Source organism: Chenopodium album, chromosome 3 (assembly GCF_948465745.1).
Source record: "Chenopodium album chromosome 3, dcCheAlbu1.1, whole genome shotgun sequence".
Classification (NCBI taxonomy): domain Eukaryota; kingdom Viridiplantae; phylum Streptophyta; class Magnoliopsida; order Caryophyllales; family Amaranthaceae; genus Chenopodium; species Chenopodium album.
Window position 1 is genome coordinate 74632933 of NC_137836.1, and position 19949 is coordinate 74652881.

The 19949-nt window shown below is 37.2% G+C and overlaps 1 protein-coding gene across 4 annotated transcripts; it reads right to left on the bottom strand.

Annotated features, from left to right (window-relative positions):
- Positions 1-1615: 1615 nt before the first annotated feature.
- On the bottom strand, positions 1616-19588 carry LOC145624202 (chromatin modification-related protein EAF1 B-like). Of its 4 annotated transcripts, XM_081677200.1 has the most exons (24): positions 18974-19588; positions 15584-15784; positions 15455-15509; positions 15255-15352; positions 13810-15163; positions 13593-13712; positions 13161-13427; positions 12147-12338; positions 11285-11365; positions 10945-11002; positions 10338-10858; positions 10204-10257; positions 8728-8785; positions 8438-8631; positions 8161-8214; positions 7994-8074; positions 7716-7853; positions 7433-7549; positions 6214-6314; positions 5861-6079; positions 5390-5768; positions 4461-4832; positions 3053-4361; positions 1616-2082 (listed from the first exon to the last, which is right to left on the bottom strand). In XM_081677200.1, the coding sequence occupies exons 2-23, from the start codon at positions 15724-15726 to the stop codon at positions 3138-3140; spliced, it is 5880 nt and encodes a 1959-aa protein (XP_081533326.1). In that variant the 5' UTR covers positions 15727-15784; positions 18974-19588; the 3' UTR covers positions 1616-2082; positions 3053-3137. The 4 variants fall into 4 exon arrangements, with proteins under 4 accessions (XP_081533326.1, XP_081533325.1, XP_081533324.1 ...); XM_081677199.1 differs by having other exon boundaries at positions 3053-4832; positions 5390-5759; XM_081677198.1 differs by having other exon boundaries at positions 3053-4832; positions 5396-5768.
- Positions 19589-19949: the final 361 nt, after the last annotated feature.

Below are 19949 nucleotides of genomic sequence, written 5' to 3' on the forward strand. Positions count from 1 at the left end.
CCCCTGACCGATCTAGTAATCCCTAGTAACCCCTAACCGACCTAGTAACCCCTGACTGACCTAGTAACCCCTCACTGACCTAGTAACCCCTAACCGACCTAGTAACCCCGTAACCCCTAGGCCCTAACCGACCTAGCAACTCTTAGTAACCCTTAGTAGCCCCCGACCTAGTAACCATTTACCCACACCCAAACCCACCGTAACCACCACCAACACCAATCTTATTCAACCGCCGTCCTCAAAACCTTAAACTCCACCACACCACCACCAACTCCCGTACCACTAACAACCACGCCTAGATCCAACCAAACCGAACCCACAACCATAAAATAAATTAAAATTGTTAAAAAAAAAAAAAGATTAAATCTACAAATACCTCAAAATTAATATTGGCTTCAAATTTCACTTGAAATATGGTTAAAAAGACCAAATTCAGCCATAAAAACTCTAGATCTAGAGTTTTCATGGCTGAATTAGGCCTTAAAACCTCTAGCTTGTTTTTCGGCGACAGAGTCAAGGAGCTTCCTTACCCCCTACCACCGCTGCTCCATTTAACTTGTTTAATTTGAGTTGGTTAACTAGAGAGGATGAAAAGAGGAGAGAGGAAGAAGAGAGAGGAGAGATAGAAGAAAGTTGAGAAAGGGGTGTGTTTAGGTGGGAAGAAGAAAATAGGAAAGAGAATAGGAGATAGAGAAAAGAGAGAAAAAAAATATTAAAAATTATATTGCGGCTGGCCGTACGGTGTGGCCAACCACATTTGAAACTCTATGAATAAAATATTGGTCCAATGTAAATACCACGTATATACTCGTAATCATTTAGAACAAACATATGCAATGCCTATAGCAGTATAGCTTCAGGAAGTGATCAACTTTGTACGTAAATGTACTAGTGCTGCACTGCTACTAGAAGATAGAACCATATTTTGATGTTTGATAATATGAGCCGCTGCTGTTAGGTTGTCAAGTCGCAGTTGAATTGGTAAAAAATGATAGCAACAAGGAAACAATAATTAATAAATGGGGTAGGAAGGCTGATAGGAATTTAGATTATATACGAACTTATAAGCTCCTAGATAATCTCCATGAAACTTGATACAGCTTACTGTCGTACGCCTTCCTTCTTTGTAAATGTACAAACAAAGATCAAAATGTAAACGAGCTAACATGTTTTTATTATACAACAGTTCAAATTTCTAGAACCAATCAAATATGAAATCATAACAAATGAACATATGAAAGAGGGAACCACACTAATTAGAGCGGTACTTGTGCAGGACATAACCCTTTTCGATTGCTCCTCGTATCCCATAACTTATAGTAATCAAACTAATCATCTCAAGGAAACATTTCCATAACACATCATTCTCCCAACCAGGACTACATACCTGCAAAGAAAAAATAAACAGGCTTGTTCTTCTCTCGCTGCTTCATTTTCAGCTGTTCACGTTATCTCTTTCTTTCATATAGCGGAATGGAAATCAAGGACATAGATTCAAAGCTATTGAACCCCAGCACATCATTCAAATTTTTTTAACCAAGGAGAGCAAATGTTTAAACTAACATTTGCAGAATTCTAGTAAAATCAGCTTACAAACAAGGAATACATACTAATATTACTATGAAAAAAGTTACAATTAGAGCAAGAGAACAAAAGGTGATCAAGAGAATGATTAAAAAAATCATTATACACTACGAAGCTATATTCACAAAATTTTCAAAGGCATTTGCCTGTAACAATGAAGCTTCCCCCCTTAACTCTAATCAAAATAATACATGGACTAACTATTGGGGGTGGAAAGGAATAAGACCCCATATTGATGAGCGCAAAACCCAAAGTTTGGGGAGGGGAAAAGGAAAAGGATTTAAAAAAAAAAGGGTGGTTAACAAGATAGAGAGATGAGATCCTGTACATACACACCTCTATAATCTCTATCTTCACAAAGCTCTAAGCAGTGGTAATATACATTATAAACCCAAAAAAAGCCTGCCTGCCTAAACTTGTCAAGTCAGTAACATGAAAGTTACGATCATCATCCCATTTACCTTTTCCTGTAGTGCCCTTGCAGATTTACAGCTTCATCTGTAAGTAATGTGTCATAGCGTAGTTAGCATCAAATTAAATGACACCCATAAAATTAATTTAGCCCAACAGAAATAAAATGGTCACAACTAAGAACCAGAGACACAGATGCAATCTAGAGACCTTTCAATTGCCCAAATACAGGAAAAGAAGTAGCCACAGCCAGCCAGCCAATTAAATGATAAAAGTAGCATAAAGAAACTTAGAGAACCCACAAAACATGAGCATGCTACCCAAGAGAAAAATCATTATAGTTAACAAAACAAAGGAATAGAGGCGAGAATAAAGAATAAAAATTTGGTTAGAGATGGGCATGCTTCCAAAATTTTCCACAACCTGTAATTAGGCTTGATGTTACAGACAAATCAGATTCAACAAGCTCTAAAGTTCAGAACAAGGAAAGATAAAAAATAAAAAATTCGAGATTGGAATGAACACCCACCCCCCCCCCCCCCAACACACACACACAAATCAATCTACAAGCACAGCCTCACAGGTATACGAGAAAGCCAGGAAGAGTAATTACACGGACCCAAGGTGATTTTTAAGAAGTTAGTAGGGAGTATCAAGTGATAAGTAATTGGATAAGGAAGCCATGTTTCACAGAAAAATCTAAAATCCATCCAAACACAAAATCCCCAAGGTATTGCAAGTAAAAAATTGGCTGGGTGTGGGAGTAAACATATGCCCAAAGTTAATTGAGGGAAGGGGTAAATTAGGTAGCAGCTTGCCACATTTTATAGTGATTTCTTGTCTTTTCCAGTTTACCTTTTTAAATTTCCTTTCAACAAAAAGTACAACTCATATTATACCATGCCAAGCAAATAACTGCCAAGTGTCTAATCCTACTGTCACTATCCATAACCCATCCAAGAAGAAAGAAACAGACACTACCCATCACACTCCCACAAAACAAGTTTAGATGCAACACCTGATCTGGAGGAAAATGGAAGTCTCAATTGAAACTCACCTGTACATTGCTGTTACAAGAGCATGCCGACTTGATCTTGGCAGGTACAAGCGTGCCGAGACTGGCACTCAATAAATGGGGAGGATCATTCCAATCTCGAATTAGGGGTCCTTGCAAAAACACCACTTTGCCCAGCTTGAATCTGTGACTGAGCCTGCGATTGGGGTGCTCTCTGGGGGGATTTTTCAAGTTGCTGCAGCTGATGCTGTGACTGCTTTTGCGATAATATGGGTTGAAGTGGTGATGGATGTTGTACCTGTGATTGTTGGTGCTGAAATTGTACCCCGTGCCCATGAACTGCCAAGTTACCTGATAGTTGCCTCTGCCCCAGACCATCGTTAACTGACGGCAAAGTTTCATTATCTGATGAAGTTGTAATAGCAGGACTACTTAAAGGACCTGATGCTGTGGGTGGATTAGTTAAAGTTGGAGTGCTTAGAGATTCCAGAGCTTGTTTACACACAGCAGTGCCGGCAGAAGATGGTGGAGGTACAGCACTAGTAGAATCAGCACATGCTGGTTGAACCCCTGCAGTTGAAGTATTATTCGCATACTGCTGCTCCAAAGGGGCGTGATCAGGTTGCGACTTGGTCAAAGAATCAGAATTCACTTGACGATTTTGATGAACTGCCCTCTGAAGAGCAGGCTGAGATTGACTAACCACCTTAAGGGGAGGCTGTGACTGTCCTTGTAACGGTTGATGGTTAGGAGAAGGCATTATCGTTGAGGGAAGTCCTTGGGTTGACCCTCCAGATGCTGGATTAGAAGAAACAACTGGAACCTGGCTCTGATTGCTACCATCTAAGTGAGAAGGTATTTGGCCTTGTTTTGGTACTGCCGAAACTGAATTTGCATATGGTTTTTGATGTTGCAACTGATTTGAACTATGGGGCGAAGCCAGAGGTTTCTGTTGTTGCATCGTATTTAGACCAGATCCTGGATATAAGCCCTGAGGCTGCATCAAATGCACAGCCTGCTCCCCTTTCTCAGCAACTTGGTTTCCTGAGTTAGCTGTAAGGCCGTTCAGATTAGACGGGTCAATAGGAAGATTTTGATGCATCAGCACATTATTTCTTCCCATTCCTTTCAATAGTTTAGCTGGTGGCTGAGGTTGTGATTGTTGACGCTGTTGCGGATGTTGCCTGCCAGATTGCAGATACTGCTGCTGTATATGTTGAGCTTGTCTTTGACGTTGTTTTCCCGCTTGATTCATTAATCCACTTGGGCCACTTTGCGCATTCCTCCCAAGCCCTTGAGGTGTTGCTTTTCCCACCTGGTGCTTTTGTTGCAGCGATGACTGGGAAGGCACCTGAGTAATTGGGGATGACGAAGTCAGAGGAGGTAATGACACCGGCTGAGAAGAAGATGGTGATTGAAGCTGGGAAGAGTTCTGAACAGAAGATGATACAGGTAGCTGGGAAGGAGTTTGAGCATGGGTCATCAATGCACTGGACGCAGGAAGCTGTTGTTGTTGCTGTTGATGTTGATGTTGCCGCTGCAACAATCTATGCTGGATTTGCTTGTCTCTAGCAAGGCGGAGAAAGGCTTGTTGCTCTGGCGTGACAGAGTGATTTGATCCAGGAAGATGAGGAGTACCAAGCACATGAGAATGTTGCTGCGTCATTAGATGCTGCTGATGATGGTGGCCAGCATATGCTTGAAGAGGTGGAGAAGCAGACTGATTATTGAACCCAGAACTCAGAGCACCAAAAGGAGGGACACCTGGGCTCCCAGATTCTGGCAATGTCATCTGCCGCTGATGCTCTGCATTCTGCCCAGGCTGTACACAGAAGGAATGTAGAGCGAGATTAGAAAGTTGCACTGAATGAAATAATGTTGAGTATTCATCCTATGCATTATGGAACTAGCCATCATCCAACCCCCCCCCCCCCCCCCCCACCCCACCCCCCAAAAATAAAAATAAAAAAAGAAATTTAAATAGGTCCCTAAAAAGAAAATATGTACAGAAACAGCTTGTTACGGTCTCAGTTTAATCAGATTGTTAGATCACTATTGATGTCACTTCCCCTCCCCTCTCTTTCCAAGGCCCCCAAAAATTTCTATATTTTTTTTTTTTTTTGTTAATCAAATGATATTTGTTAACATTACTCAGCTGCTTTATGCAGTTGCAGATTGAAAACATTAATGTTACTATATAGAACAAAAATATTAACAACGAAATTGACATATTGAATTTATAAAAAATATCTAAATCTCCTCCGATTAATTTTAGACTATGTGGGTAGTGAGGCACCATATGGAGGAATGCAGTAACTTGAAACGAAGCAAAGAATAACAGAGGAGAAGACTACATAGGAAAGGAAAAAAAAAACTCACCCGCACCATGTGCAATGAATCACGAGGTCTAAACATTGAGTTTCCTTGACCAGAAGTTGTTCCAGAGTGCACGTTCATGTTGCTAGGCATCCCTCCCATGTTGGAGTTAAGCATACTTCCAGTATTATGCATTGATGAAGATGAAATCCCCTGAATTCCTGGTCTTGACATTGGCATACTTCGGCTCATTCCAGCTCCCATACCAACACCATTTCCACCAGGAAGTATACGCACACCACGATCTGATCCTGAAAGAGACCCAGACGACAAGTTTGACGGCTGAACATTTCTTCCAGGCAGCATATGATTGTATTGCTGGAGTCTTTGCTGCTCCTCAATAGGCATAGCTGTGGACCTAGGGACTGGGTATCTAGCATCCCTAGCAAAGCAAAAGGTTAAGATCGAGAAGATTCATTCACAGATATGCCACAGCAAATCATGATCTTGAAATCTTGAATCATAAAGAATTACCGAGAGTTGGAAAACTGAGTTTGAGATGCCATATTGTTATTAATGCCCATGCTAGGAGAACCTGGAAGACCTGAGATTGAGGTATTGAGACCGCTAGATGGGTGCATTGACGGACTAGCACCTTGATTTGGCAATGTCAACCCTCCAGCATGCGAACCTTGAAACCCAAGAGGAATTGTATCTTGGTTGGATGCAGCAATATCACACAGATCAAGTGGCCTGGCAGAAGTGAAAACAAAAATGAGGATCTAGAATTGAACATGATAACAGTAATGATGACAAACAACAATAAATGAAAGATCATCACATCGTAGGAAACACTTCAAAAGTTCTAAACAATGAATAAAACTCACGTCAGAATCACCCCATTCAAATTGTTCGGCATGACTTGGGAAAGTGCACCAACATGTGAACCATGAACAGGAGTTATTTGCTTCAGGTCTGAATTATCATTCTTCACAAGCAGGAAAGATCAAGTTAGAAATTAAAAGAGATTTCAAAATCAAGGTAGGAAACACATAGGACCCTAATACAGCTTACACAATTGAATGAAGTAAGTTTTCCTAACTTTTTGTTGCATAATCCCACAACTTCACAGGAGAAATTCCAAACCAAAAAAAAAACAACATAATTCATCTGAATTTGAGTCGATTTTCTGGGATTTTTAAAAGGCAGGTTAACCATTTTACAGTCACCAAAGATCTTTTACTGGTTAGCCAGAATAGAATTACTTTCAATCTTGAATAATAATCACACATCATTCCCATGAGACAAAAACAAGCAAAAGGAAAACACAAGTGTATACCATAAGGACGATAAGTCGATAACATTAAACTCAAGTATGCCGCTGGATTAAAAAAAAAAATGAATTTGCAATAGCAGATGTTATTTGTAATCTATAATTCAATCTATTGTCCAAATTGCATCAATTGCTTCACAATGAATAGCAATAAAAAACTTTCGTATCTCGACAAAACATTACTAATCTCTGATCTCCAATATATTTCACATGTAGAAAAGCTAAACAAAGCAAGCACCACTTTCAAAGCAGGTGACTCACCGTTAACTGCTATAAAACCACGAGCAATTAATTGAATGCAAACTATCAAAACCTCATATAAGAACTGCAGAATAGTTTAGCAATTATAGTTTGTTAATAAGAAACTCATCTGTAACTGCCATTGCTTAACACCTTAAGTTATAGCGAACAATACTTCAACAATGCCTTCAAACAAAGGGCCAAAGTAGCACCACAATAGAGACTATCAAAAATTCCAACACAAACCAGGAATTGGATGAAGGGAACTAATCTTGAGCAATATGGGATAGCAGCAGTGAATATATAATACATATTAGTCCAACTGAGTTTATTACAATGCCTCTATAGAGAAGAATGATTAGATACTGTAGGACTTTAAAGATGATTCTGAATGACCCTTAATCACACAGTAGTTATTTCCCAATTTATAATATTATTGAAAGCATACGCAATCTTTCAAATCATATGCCTATGCATTTTTAAAAAACAAAATAATGAATAAATAAATAAATAAATAAAAATAAAAAAAAAACCTGTTTTTTCCGGTAATGCAACTGCTGCCCAATATGAATAATCTTCTCAAAATGGGACTTGATAGTATCCTCCTCCATCGGTCTTTGCAGTTGCTGAAACAATTGCCTCGCACTGCCCTGAAAAAACCAAGTATGATACATTCAGAAAAAGCAAGCTTCCCCAACACTAGGATGCAACAAGGAGAACGCGTCATTACAAGCAAATCAGTTTTCCATTTGTACATGAGAGGAAATTCTAAAGCATATAAATAAAATAGTAACTTAGAATAGCCTATTAATTTACCTTTGGTATCCCAGGTAACGTAGAAGGATATGGTGCAGAAGATCCTGAATCTTCAGCACTATCAGCACCATCACCAGGAGTCCTTTCCATCAAATTTTTGTGCTGCTCCTTACACTCTTCAGGTTTGCGGAAAATGCACTGGAAAAATCAGCAAGAATTAATAAGCACTATCTCTTTGGCAAAAGGAAAAAACTTCAATAATTAAGTTTCGCAGTAAAAAATCGAATTATTTGTGGAACAAGTGAAAAATCACTGATCATAACAGTTCCTCAGAATACCTTGAATCGCAATGTACTGTTAATAGCATCACTTACAAGCTCCCAATTTGGACCCATATCATGAACAAGCACAATAAGTGCCTAGAGCAAAAGAGAGCAAAGAATATCAGGCAAACTCAAACTATACAAACATACAGCTGGTAGAAGAAATGGAAGAGATAGCAAACCTGATCTTCAAAAGAAGACCATGGGCTTCCAGAGCCAGGCTGCACAGCAGGCACCTACAAGTAATGTTCATCAGTTCATGCTGTGATCACATAAAACAACCAACAATTTTGTTTTATACCAACAGAAGGGTCCAAGGTGGTTGAGGCATATCAGGTCATACACTGAGGGACTGCACTTATTAAAATTAGTCTAAATGTCGTTCCTCGTATTGTATTCATATACTTTTACAATAACTATAAAGACAAAAACAAAACAAAACACTCCTAATATATTTACCTTAAGCCCTTTCGCTTTCCTACTCCTATCCCGACCTCCAATCAATTTGATGATTTTACTCTGGCTTGACATGTTACTCATTTGAGAAGCAACTGGTGAAGCAACTGACCCACTCATGGGCATTGTGTTATCAAAAGAATTATCCAACGACTGCTTCAATGTCTTTGGCTTCTTAGCATGGTGACCAAACAGGCCTACATATGGAAGATACGGGAGTGGAATAAACAATCAGTTAATATGGTTATACAAAGGTAACTATAAAGTGAGATTAAAAAAAAAAAAAATCTCACCACTATTCCCATTGGATTCAGGCTGGTGGCAGTCCAACCTCTTCCTTGAGTGATCTTTCTGTATTTGCAATAAAGAAGATGCAGGACATGAGTATCACCCAGACAAAGTCCATATATAATCCAAACCACCACATAAGCTAACCACATATAAAGAATAACAACTAAGCATCTATGTTTGAGCAAAATATCAATAAAAAATGCCAGACTCATCTAAAAAACTTCACTTCACCACAAACTGTTACCCCCTCCGTCAATTTTCTAAAGTTACATTTGATTTTTTTTAACGCGGGAATTAAGCGAAAGACTATGGGAGTACGTAAAATGAGAAATTTTGTTTTGAGAGTAGGCAAATATTTTGGTAAATGGAAATAGTTGCTTTAGGAATAGGTAAATTTTGGTAAATAGGAAAAGTTGCATTAGAAGTAGGTAATATGAGGGTAAGTGTGTATTGGGAGTGTGAAATATGGGGGTAAATGTATTAAAATAATATTCTATATCAGGAAAGTTATAAAATGTAACAATAGAAAGGATACAGCCAAAATAGAATACGTAACTATAAAATAGTGACGAGGGAGTACCATACACAACTAGAAAGACAAGATATGCACAAGCACTTAATGCCCACTTCCAAATTCACCAGCAGTAATACCACTAGGAACCCCAATCAAATTATTGTATTTTACACAACTAAAAAGACAAGAAATACACAAGCACTTAATGCCTACTTGCAAACTCACCAGTTATAATACCACTAACAATTAGTTTTAGGAACCCCTATCAAAACATTATATGTGTGAACTGATGAAGGTCCAAAATGTTAAGGAAAAGGTGCTAGAATGTTACAATGGAAACCAAATGAGGCACCATTTAGTCATCTGAAAATATGTATGTACAATAACAGATGGGTTTAATATGAAACTCTTGGCTGTGCTGCTTCAGTACAGCTATATAAATGGAACAATTTGTCTTAAGAAAGGATAAAGGATGCCTCATAAAAAAATAAAATAAAATAAAAAGGTTTACAGTAGGAGGAAGCAAAAGGATGGCTAGGAATTAGTGAAGACTAACAACCAAAGAGTTTGGTTGGAATTAAATGGCCAGAAAACCTTATGTTTTTTGAAGAAAGGCTTATGATGAGTATAAATATTAAAGGAGCATCAACATAGTTAATACATAGGTTGATGCTTCTTTGCCCTTTCCTTTTATAAATCTTAGTGATTATGTTATCCTGCTTTTTTTTTTCATAATTGCAATACCCCATAATCAAATATTTTAAATTTCTTTTAACTTTGGGCCATAAATACCAAACGATATCGCCTGCCTCGAGGCAAGATTAAGTATGGTAACGTTGGTTTAAATCAGTTTTTAAATAATAGATAGCCTCTTCATACCAAAATATATCAACTAACTGAAAGCCCGTTCATCCTTATCAAACTTCGCAGACATGGAAGTAAGCTACGAGAAAGCAAGGATCACCTGCTCATTTTGGAAAGAAGAATCAACCTGCCACCTAGAGTCATATGCCACACCCTGCAACCATTGAGAATAAGGCAAACAATTAAGTAGAGTAATATCATTTAACCCAGTATTCAGTTTAACAAATTACTTACCGGATGCTTAATTTTCTTCTTCTTCTTGGGCTTTGCCGAAATTTCTGCAGAATCAAATGTAGATTGATTCTCAAAGTCCATAGCAGAATCAACCTCTGAGCCCCTTGGGACAATGGACCCACCATGCAGAGTGCTCATGTCATCCTGGTAAGAATTAGTATCTCCACTAGAAGCATCTGCCCTACTTGGTGCTGGAGCAACACCAGTGGACCCTGCACCAAAGGGACCCACAACCCTCGGCCTAGAAGCAGTTCGTACCCTTTTCGTGGGAATAGAACCAACATGAAAATTTTTGTCAGCAGGCCTTTTTCCCATTAAGGCAGACTGAGGGGTTCCATTTCTGCTATCCACACAGCGTCCATAGGCAAGATCACCTCCCAATTCATATGACCTAGCAGAAGGATATGATTTCATATTTTTTCGTTTCTTTTTTGATGGTCTCCCAGTGTCAAATGCTCCGGGCAGGTAGTAAACATTATCTCCTTCATCTTCTTCATAGTCATTCTCTTGATATCCAAATTCTAAAACAATAAAGAGCAATTGTTAAACATAATAACTACTAATTCAGCAAAAATTAATATAAAAAAGTCAGCACACCAAGCAATACCTGCTGTAGCATCATAAAAGGATGTATCAACTTCCTCCTGTACATTGTTGCTCGCCCTCTAAATTATCATGACGTCCATGGAAAGGTGCATAAAGAGAGAAGGTTAAATGTGCTATAAAGAATCACATTTATAAAGGGGTTAAAAAAAATAATAATAAAAATAAAATAAAAAAAATAAAAAAAAAAACATATAAAATGCAGAGCTCAATAATTGTTGCATAACCTTCAATGACTATCTGGGATCTAAAATAGCTTAGTGATAAAAGAACAATGTAAGAAGTGCTCAACATAAAGAATTAGAATATAAAGCACGACATTTACAAAGACTAGATGTGTGTACCTCAAGCTCTGTCAAACATGATTCAATTGATTTTCTGTAGGTCTCTATTGCACCCGGAGGAACCAAATAAAAGAGATTTTCCTGAAAAAAAGTAAAAAAGGAGTATAAAATAAGGCCTCTCAGACAGCAGAGAGACATGTAAAATTTAACATACAATGATACAAATCAATCTCTGAAGACATTCAGATAAAAACACACATCACTCATGTGAGAAAAACTGTAATATAAAATCAGCCACAGGCCCACAGGAGGAATTGAGAACCTTGGAATCACATAAAACTATTTGTCATGGGGATAATTGATTTTAGGTTCAAGTATTCAACCAATTAATGTAGTTACACACAGTCCAAAAGGAAGAACCCCAACCAGCCTTCATTACATTCTATCTCAAAATAATGGTATTTATTTTATATAGATTTCAACATCCAATATATGGATGTAAATGTTGTCTTGGGTAAATGCATAAACAATAGCTTATAATTCACATATCTTAGTTTTTTTATAATAGCAATGAATCAAACAATACTCCCCTTTTCTTAAAATCTTGATAAGCTGAGTGATTTCCCTTCCTTAAATCCCCCAATTTCACTAAGCTACAACAATTACGGGGCTTGGGTGTCTAAACTATAAAAGATCATACACAAGAAATTATAGCCATTTAAGGAAACATAAACAGGCTGAGCAATGTACAAAGGATAGTGATTCCAATAAAAGGCAAACAAGTGGAATGCAACCATACACACATGTTGACATGTCATCTTTTAAGCAAAGAAACCCATGGACAGAAACAGATGGCTGTATGTGATTCCCAATAGCACCAAATGTTGTACGAATCAGCACAGCAATGAAAATCTAAACATACCTCAGTTAGCTGGTCCTGCCAGGAAACTCCTGCCATGTCCATATCATATTCAACATCCGGAGTCCCTGAATCCTCAACTTTGACAAGAGGTGTTAGAGAGCAATTGTATTGCAAAAACCTAACTGCATATCCATAGAGAGAAAGGTCCTGTTTACTTCCAGTTGATTGCAGCTTCTCTTCAGAAGCTTCATCCTGACCAATAAAAACATAATAAAGTTATAGGCACTCAAAAGCAATATCTCCTATCAAATAACAGATACCATCAGGAAATGTAACACACCATTAGCACTACATAATATAACCTAAAAAACATATATGATATCAAGCAGCAGAAGGCATATCCATTCACAACGAAAAATTGCATTAAGACTTGTTACTTTATTGTGATTCACATGGGACAGAAGGAAAACAATTACCCCAAGAAAAACTAGAGCATACCAACTCTGTGACACAACAGGCTAATGAACTGAAAAGACATCACTACATTGAAATATAACATCATAATAAAATTCATATCCAGCATCAATACTGTTCATTTTAATCAATAAATAACAGGACAGCAACAATGATACAACTATGTCAGAGAGGCACATAGAGTAAGCTTGCTACAAAAAACATATTTGATCCAGACTATTTGGACAAACTATTACTCCCTCCGTTTCATAATGTTATTCCCATTTAAAATCTTTAACGTAAATTAAGAAAAAGGATGATTCATGTACATTAGGACCATAAAAAATACGTTGGAACTATCCATTTTTTGGAATAAAATACATTGGGGCTAATAAACATTGGGACCATTATGATTTTGCATAGGGACCATTAAAATGAGGGTAATATGCGAAAATAAAGAGGATATGTGAGGGATTGAAATAGAAAGTGGTACTATCTATTTAAAACGCTCAAAATAGAGAGTGGGACAAGCAAAATAAAACAGAGGGAGTAAATGACAATAAAAAATGAAAACCACACATTCCAAAGGTAAAAATTAGATTATAAGCGGCCACGCAATACCTTTTCAGGAGCTCCAGCCTCATCCTTCGCCTGTCCACTTGCATCTGCCATTAATGTAGCATCATTCATACATTTTTCTGAAAGAGAACTGGTACCATTCTCAGCACGAAGACTTGCTGAATGCCAAAACTCCATCACGGCATTTGCCAAAGTATGGGCCACACTTTTCTGCTTCATAAACTTGTGTTGTTCCTCCGATCTTGACCGAGAAGCAAGGGCTACCCGATGGCCAAGTTGAGCAGCAGCTGTTATCTTCCAAACACGCTCCTAGAAAAAATTCAAGAGTACGATAAATGAGATAAGAAAGATACATGAAACTGATGGAACTTCCTGAAATGTCTGGCAACAGAAATCACAAACTCCAGGACTAGAGGAAGTAACGAATTAAGAGTGTGGCAAAGACAAATAAAAGACAGGCTCGGCTTAACAGACCTGTGAAAAATCATTTGCTAACCAAGCCATCTCTTCAAGAACAAAGTCCCAATGAGATTTACGTTTGTGCTCCCTTGGCATCAAACCAACAGATAACTCTGCTATTCTTTTACGTTTGGCCTGTTTGAAAAACCATAATCCCTTGATCAAAAAGCAACAGGTACACAATCTAAGAGCTAAGATATCATAAATGAAGAAAAAAGGAAAAAAAAAATACCTCTATAATCCGTGCCTCTTCTAATACCCTGTCCTCATGTGCCTTGTCAAACTGCTTCCGCTGGTTATCATTTGAAGTTTGAGGCTTCGGCGCAGGAGGTGGAGCAGAAAATTCATTGTTATTCACCTCACGGGAAGAAGGTTCGACAGAGGAAAGTGGTCCCACAGGACAAGAGCTCTCTGCTTTGGGAACAGAATCACCAAGGAGACCATGCTCTTTATCGGGTTTTGTCTCAGCATGATCATTTGCCCCTAACTCCTCTCTATTATTAGGACACTCAGGCTTGTCTCTAGAAGAAGATTTATCTACCTCAACTTCTTGATCCTTATCAGCAAAGCCATTGCCTTGGTGACTGATAGAATTCTGAACATCCTTAACACAAGAAGTTTCTACTGTATTGGTAACATGCTTCTCATACAGCATTTCATCATCTACACTGATGGACTTATCCCCAAGTGGTAGCTTGTGCTCCTTAGGGGCCCCATTACTATCTACATTCTTTAAGTTAGTATACAAATCACTCTCAATATTTCCATTTCCATCTACACTAACGCTAGTATGGGTGCACGAAGACTCAGAATCTATTCCTTTAGTAGCAACTGCAGCATTGTAAATAAGGGCATCATTTGGTGTCGATTTGCCATCGCCATTGAGTTTACCACACTCGTCTGGTTGGGAAGAACTAGCGATAACTTCCTTTTTCTCTGTACCAGAACCAGGAGGACCTTCAGCGTCTACAGTAACTACATCTTCATTTACTGCAGCTAGATCAGTTTTGACAGAGGTAGTAGCAGCAGGAACATCATCAGCTTTTACCCTTGAAGTACCCAATTCCTCCTGTTTATCCTTTAAAGTTGACATATTTAACTTACCTTCAGAAATTTCAATAGGTCTAGAGGTTGTTGACAAATGCAAGCCATGTGTGCCATCTGACTCTATTACAAACTTATTCTCAGGAACAACTGGTTTTGAAAGTAATCCATGTCGACCAGGCAAAGCGGAATTATGTCCACCACGAGTAGCCATGTCACTTGAACTTGATCGAGGGCCATCACGATTTGTCCGAGACCGATTCCTTCTCTTATATGCTTGACCCTTTTTGGGCTGAAAAATAGGGGAGTCCTCGGAATCTTTGACATTTTGGCTCCCATCAAGTTGAGAAGAATGCTCTGAAGGAGTGATGCTAGCCCTAGTAGGATGTTTAGCCTTCCTTTCACTTTCAAGAGTCTCGTTATCACCATCAAAATTATCAGCACTATTTGGTTCACAGGCTGTCGTAATACCCAGTCTCCCACTACTATCAACAGAATCTCCATGAGGTGAGGCAGTCAGAGCAAAACTGCCTTTTGCTTCACTGTATCACAATAATAATTAAACAAAATTATAACTACTGATCAATACATATTGTCCACACTTCTGCATACGAAATCAAGTTAAGGAGCTACCTGGTCAAAATCTGATCTGGGTGTTGATATGTATGTGAAGTAGACTGGACACTCACAGACGAAGCATGACCAAATTTAAAGTCAAGAGGATTTCCACCCTGCAAAGAGAAGGGCATTAGCAACAAAGTATTTGACACATGAACCACACAGCAATAGAGGATGGCATTGATGCACTGAAAAAGGATGATAAAGATTCTTACTTTCTCAAGAAACTCAAGCTCTCTCCTCCTCTCCTCTCGAACATCATATTCCAGTCTGTCATGAGTGTAAGTATTGTAGGTAAAACAACCAAAAAAAACAACAATCTATAAGAGATAAATCCATCTTACCGTAGATCAGCCTGCGCTTTAGCAATTGCTGCTCGGCGTGGAGAGGGTTTGTTGCCAATACCAACTCCACCGTCAACAACTCCTCCCATGGAATCAACCTCAGCATTTACGAGGAAAGTAGATCCAGAACTAAATCCATGCATTCCTATCAAGAAAGCTATAGCTGGTCCCCTTCCATTGCTCTAAAACTTGGTCAGGTCTCTGAAGAAAAGAAGATTACAAAAAAAAAATTAGTTACCTCAAATTATAAATAAACTTTGACAGTAAAAAAGATGAAATAAAAAGAAGGAAATAAAAAAGTCATAATAAAGAAACTGGAATAGAAAAATATGAAAAGAAAAAAAAAAAAAAAAAAAAAAGAGAGAGAGAGAGAGAGAAATTATAACTGCTTAGCACAAAACTTGACTAGCAGTTAAATAGGATAACTATAGACTATAGAAAACAGGTAAGTATACTGAAGTTTAGCCATATTGCATACAGCCAAAATTCAAGAGCGATCTCTCTGCAATTCTGTAAAACCACACACCATACAACTGGATCCTCAAAAGTCATTGCTGTTGTATACAATAAAAGGTTAAAGGTAAACTATGATCAAGAAAGATAAGCAACACAGTACAACCAATACCCACACCAAGCCAGGCCCAGAGTCTAAGTCCTTGAAGAATTTTACTAGATTAATGGAAATTTGTATAAAATATATTTGCACTCTAAGATCCGTAGCATGTTGCAGTTGTCCAATTAAGTCCCGCATAATAATTACAACCCCCCAGCCATACAAAGATCTAAATTCTAAGATCTGTTAGAATGTAGCAATTGTCCATTTAAGTCCCAAAAATTATAATCTCCCAGCCATACAAAAGTTCAAATTCATGGAGAAATCATAGGTCTCTCATGCCTGCTTAGATATGAGCTAAAATAACAAGAGTAGTTAACTCTATATATATATATATAAAAGAGGAAAACTAATCTAATGGATACCTTAAGGCTGAACCCATTAATGACATATTTGTAAATATATCTAACTATTTCAGCTAATAAGGTTTGAAACTAAATGAGTACCAAAAAACCTTTGCCATAATCCTTAAAACCCCCCTTATCTTTGCTCCCTGCACCCTTTCCCCCTTCTTTCAACTAACGGCCTTGTCGTCAAAAAGCAAGCAGCCCAATAACTAATCTGAAAGTGAAAGACAAATCCATGACTTCCTAGCAAACAATCAAGCACTACGATATCATGCATTCAAGATATATATTACCAAAATCAAAAACATCTAACTAAACAGGGAAAAAATGAAAATACTTGGCAAAAGTCCCTTATCGGAGTTAAGTGGCTTACTGTTTCAATTACAATTTTAGGATTTTTTTTTTAAAAAAAAGTTACAAATAAATTCACAATAAAGGCACACAATTCGGGCCTGTTGAACCTCAACACTTGAATTCAATAATGAGAGCAAGATCAATTACAGGAAATTTGAACAAGAAAAAAATAATAATAAGCTTGCTTTCTGATCAATAATTTTGCATACTAGCAAAATTTACCAAATTAAGCCTCAACTAACTCGATAAACATCTATACAGTAAAAAAATAAATCTAAGAGAGAAAGAGAATATATATATTGAAGCTCCAAACTACCAATTGGAGTAGGAAGCCACATATGAATAAAAATTGAAAAACAGGTGAAGAAGCTGTTTAGAAACAATGAGTGGACAGTGGATATTGTTTAGAAAGAATGGGTGGACAATGGGTGTTTTAAACGTTCCAAGTAAAAAAAAAAGAAAAAGAAAAGATATTTAAACCATCAAAGAAAGTCTAGACAGTTGCTTGAATCCTTTGATGGCCAGCCAATAGTTAATTTCAAGTAAAGAGAATTGAAGAGAAAGGAGATACAGGGTAAAATTAGGAGAGCTCAGAGCAGTACGTCAAACACAGTGCAATAAAAGAAACTAAATGGCTCAGGTTCCTACTACCAACAGTTGTGTGTCATTGAATCTCAGATTTATTGAATATTTAACGTTATAAATCATAATTTTCAAAATTCATTTCGAATAACCCCACCTTCTATATAGACACACACATGCCATACTTCTTTACATAAATTCATAACTAGTATATGTATGCATGTGATTGTGTATTAATGCGCATTCATGCACACACAAATGTGTGTATATGTATGTTACGTAAACTTATTTTATTCACTAATTGTAGCTTTTCCATTAATATTGTCAGATTTTCCTTTTCGTTGCTTATCCTAGCTGCAATAGACTTTATTACTAGATTACAAATATTAAAAACGTTTATTGCTCAGGCATTCAAATAACTTATGTAGGGAAAATTATGATACACAAATACCCATTGACACTGCCAATCTAGAATGTAATTCCGTATGTCATATACTATACATACTCACAGCAACCCTCCAATAAAACGATGAGGGAGTTTTGACTTGCTCTCGTGCCATACTCCATTTACTATTGAGGAATATCATGGACAACTATCAATAATTTGTTCATAAAAGAAGGTAAGAACAAAGAATTTGACAAAACAAACCTGAAACTCACAATATTGTTTGGATTATATATATTAATACCACGATGACTTTTCTCATTAGCTGAATAACTATTATCTTTGTACAATAGTTACATTGTGAACAAAAACTACTGTTAACATGTAAATGGATATTGACATTTAATACAAATTGACTAACAAAATGGTAAAAGAGGAGAGGGGGGGGGTATAAGAGCAGTATTCTCAACACTCTAAAATCAAATAGGCGGGCAGATATGTATCTATTCTAATGCTGATATAACCAAGACTAATTATCTGAGACAAACTGAATTAGTAGCAGAACACAGCCACAGCAAAGTTTGAAAACTGTACAGACTAGCAGAAGGTGTACCGAAATTGTACCGTGCAGTATCAGCAAACAACGAAATCAAAGCTAATTAATAACAACATTAACAAGCGAACAAATAAATGAAACAATGGTTCCTCATTTCACCTTAGAACAACATTCCACAGGTGCCAGCAACACAAAACCTTGACTAGAAATGATCAAATAATGACCTCCCGACGACGAGCTTCACTTAACATCTAGAGCGAACTCAAATTACAGTTTAGCATTCAATGCCACAGATAAAAAGCTTCGAGATTTAAAGAACTAACCAAAAAAAGCACCCCATCACCATCCCAACAAAAATTGAGCAGCATAATGCAAGGATAATCACATTTCGATAATCCCCAGTTCATCAATTGACCAAACAAGTCTAAAATCAAGACAAACTGAACATAATTTAACATCCCCTAACCCTAATTTCCCAAACTTGATGACATTCTAGGGTTTGCGAACCCAAAAAACAAAAAATTAGGTCAAAATTGAAGGTCGAGAAGATCACCTGAGCAAAATACAACACCCGCGCAACGCGAAACCCTTAGATACAAACTCTAGGGCACGAGAATCAAGCAAAGTATGAAATCCGTTGCCCTAATTTTCCAAACTAGGCTTTTTTTAGGGCTTGTAAAACGAAAGTGAAATAAAATAAAATTTGATTTTTGTTTTTCCCCCTTTTCAAACAACCAATTCCCAGCAAAATTTCATGAAATTATCAACCAATTTCTCTCTCCAATTTCTCTGTAAAAATTTCGAAGCATGCAAACACGTCCTCAAATCGAAGTGTACTCAATTTTTCTTTTTTTTTTTGCTGTTTTTGTTTTCCCCCTTTTTCCCAGAAAAAAAAAAATACAAGCTTTTCGACCTCGACGTTGTTGGTTCTTCGTTTCAAAAAAAAAATTAAAAATAAAAATAATTTTTTTCCCTCGTGGATTTTTTTTTTCTTTTTCCCAAGACAATAAATAAATAAATAAACAAAATTTTGGTTTTTTTTGTTTTTCTTTTTCTTCCCTCTCTTTTGGTGTAATAAATAAAATTTGGTTTTGTTTTTTTCTCACAAAAAATTGAGTATCTTGTTTTTCTCTCTCTAAAAAGATGTGTAATAGTGGTAAGGGGATCTAAATAGTAAGAGGAAGCAAAGTGGGCTTGGACGTGGGGAACTATGTTTTTATAAAATTGTAAAAATGAGGGAATAATGTAGGATTTTTGGGATAGAATACTAATGTTGTCAATCGGAAAAATAATTATATCTACTACGGAGTATAAAGTATCTCAGTGTTTAAATAGAAAAAATTAGATTCGTAAAATACAAGTGCAGAAATATTAATACATAGAACAAATTTGTGATTAAAATAATAGACACGAACCTGAATCTGTGACTTTATAATTCTTGATGATTCGGTAAACTGGAGGTTGCCAGCATTCAGTCTGTAAATAAGGATGAATTTTATGTATCAGGTTCAAAAATATTTTAAGCGCAG

Excerpts from the sequence above, each read along its gene's own strand:
- LOC145624202 (XM_081677197.1), bottom strand. The coding sequence starts at position 15,726 with ATGCATGGATTTAGTTCTGGATCTACTTTCCTCGTAAATGCTGAGGTT. Across the intron at positions 15,510-15,583 it reads AAAGCGCAGGCTGATCTACG|ACTGGAATATGATGTTCGAG; the intron begins GTAAGATGGATT and ends CACTCATGACAG. Across the intron at positions 8,786-10,203 it reads CTTCTTTCCAAAATGAGCAG|AAAGATCACTCAAGGAAGAG; the intron begins GTGATCCTTGCT and ends TTGCAAATACAG.